Genomic DNA, 1,563 nt, shown 5'->3' with positions numbered 1-1,563 from the left:
GGGATTTTGAAATGATATAGTCTCTTGAATGGGAAGACAACCAACCGGAGGGAGGCCAGCGACGACTGTATAACGGCATCCAAGGTGGTAAATTTCCTGTCAATTTTCAATGAGAATTATGTTTTAAAATATTAATAATGAAAACAAGACACATACTAGAAAGTTTTTAATGTTAAGATAATTTACCTCGATCAAGCTTTGTAGTCTATTCTGTATAAAACCTCGGTAACCGCTAATATTGTATTGTAGTTGTCTTGTCGGAAGGTCATAGAAATTAATGTTTAAGTTATTAGTTCCTGCACTGATAACAACCAAAGCATTACCAATAATCCTTCTGCTTTCGTCCACACCCACAATCCCTTGAAGCCTTTGAATGTAATTTTTGAAAAGATCAATTTGCTTCATCACAGGAATGACATTGGATATCATAGAAGTCAAATCGTCAAACCCCGAGTCAGCCGATGCAAAACTGACACCTGTTTTGACATCATCATCCGACAGTTCTGGATCCAAAAACTGAGGAACAAGCTCTTTTATGTCTAACTTAGAAGCTATCATACCACGGATGAGTTGTCCATCACTAAACCTTCCCGTAGCAACATAATATAGGAAATCTTTGTCCTATGGTGCGTAATTAGCCTTGAAAATAGTGTGAATGAAGTTGTTATTTCCGGTATCCACAGTAGAATCACCGAATATGAGAATAGCATGAAAAGATGGAAAAGTTTAGGAGCTAAAGCACTGCATGATTTGCTAAGAAATAACGACCAAATTATGAATAGCGATAGAACAACAATGAAGTAATTAGCTCGTGTCATTCTTGTTGCGATATCATCTTCATTAATTTCGTTAATTGGTTGATGTATTTACATGAGTTGAAGGATAGAAGAGTGACATCATTATGGTTTTTGCATAGTTTAAGGAAAGAATGTGTTCAAACAAAGAAGAATGTTTTGTTTTTGAGTTATTGTATACAACAAAATAACGGTCGAATGCGACCGTTTATGCCTTTATTACCTTAAGAAACGTCAGCTATTTGAACGTAATAAAGTGAAAATCTTTTTTAAACTCTTTAAATCAATTAACAGTATGTAACCGGGCTAAAGCCCATAAAATATCCTGTAGTGACTTCGAGCTGTTATAAATAGTATTCGAGCAAGACATAATAGATATTATCTCCAAAGCTGTTATAAATGGTATGTGAGCCAAACATAACGGACATTATCAACTAACAGACTAATATCTCCTAGCCGTGGACTTGGAGAAGAATATTACAACTACATTAAAAAAAACGTCCAAAACATAACACATGGTTTTGTCATATTGAAGGAATATAATTTAGAGATAATTGACATTTACCTTCAACTAAGAGATTTGAATCTCAAATCCATTCCCGAGCCAACCCAACCCAAAAATTTTATGGTTCAGTATTGTTGGGTTCGGTATTTAATAAGAAATGTTTAAATTTAAAATTAATTTTTCTTTTAAAAAATATATTAAGAAATTCACATTTGAATAATACGGTGAATTATGATTATTTTATTTATAAAATATTTTTTAGAT

The 1,563-nt window shown here is 33.0% G+C and overlaps 1 protein-coding gene across 1 annotated transcript in view; it reads right to left on the bottom strand.

Moving 5' to 3' along the window:
• Positions 1-558, bottom strand: part of LOC111785230 (GDSL esterase/lipase At2g30310-like) — a gene marked incomplete at its 3' end in the record, with an annotated part of 9,778 nt that extends 9,220 nt beyond the window's left edge. Inside the window, exons 1-2 of the mRNA XM_023665643.1 lie at positions 187-558; positions 46-96 (exon numbers count right to left, since the gene is read on the bottom strand). Coding sequence (XP_023521411.1) covers positions 46-96; positions 187-558 — 423 coding nt within the window. The remainder of the gene's footprint in view (positions 1-45; positions 97-186) is intronic.
• Positions 559-1,563: the final 1,005 nt, after the last annotated feature.

Source organism: Cucurbita pepo, unplaced genomic scaffold (assembly GCF_002806865.2).
Source record: "Cucurbita pepo subsp. pepo cultivar mu-cu-16 unplaced genomic scaffold, ASM280686v2 Cp4.1_scaffold000406, whole genome shotgun sequence".
NCBI classification, from domain to species: Eukaryota; Viridiplantae; Streptophyta; class Magnoliopsida; order Cucurbitales; family Cucurbitaceae; genus Cucurbita; species Cucurbita pepo.
This window is presented reverse-complemented; position numbering and strand designations above follow the sequence as displayed.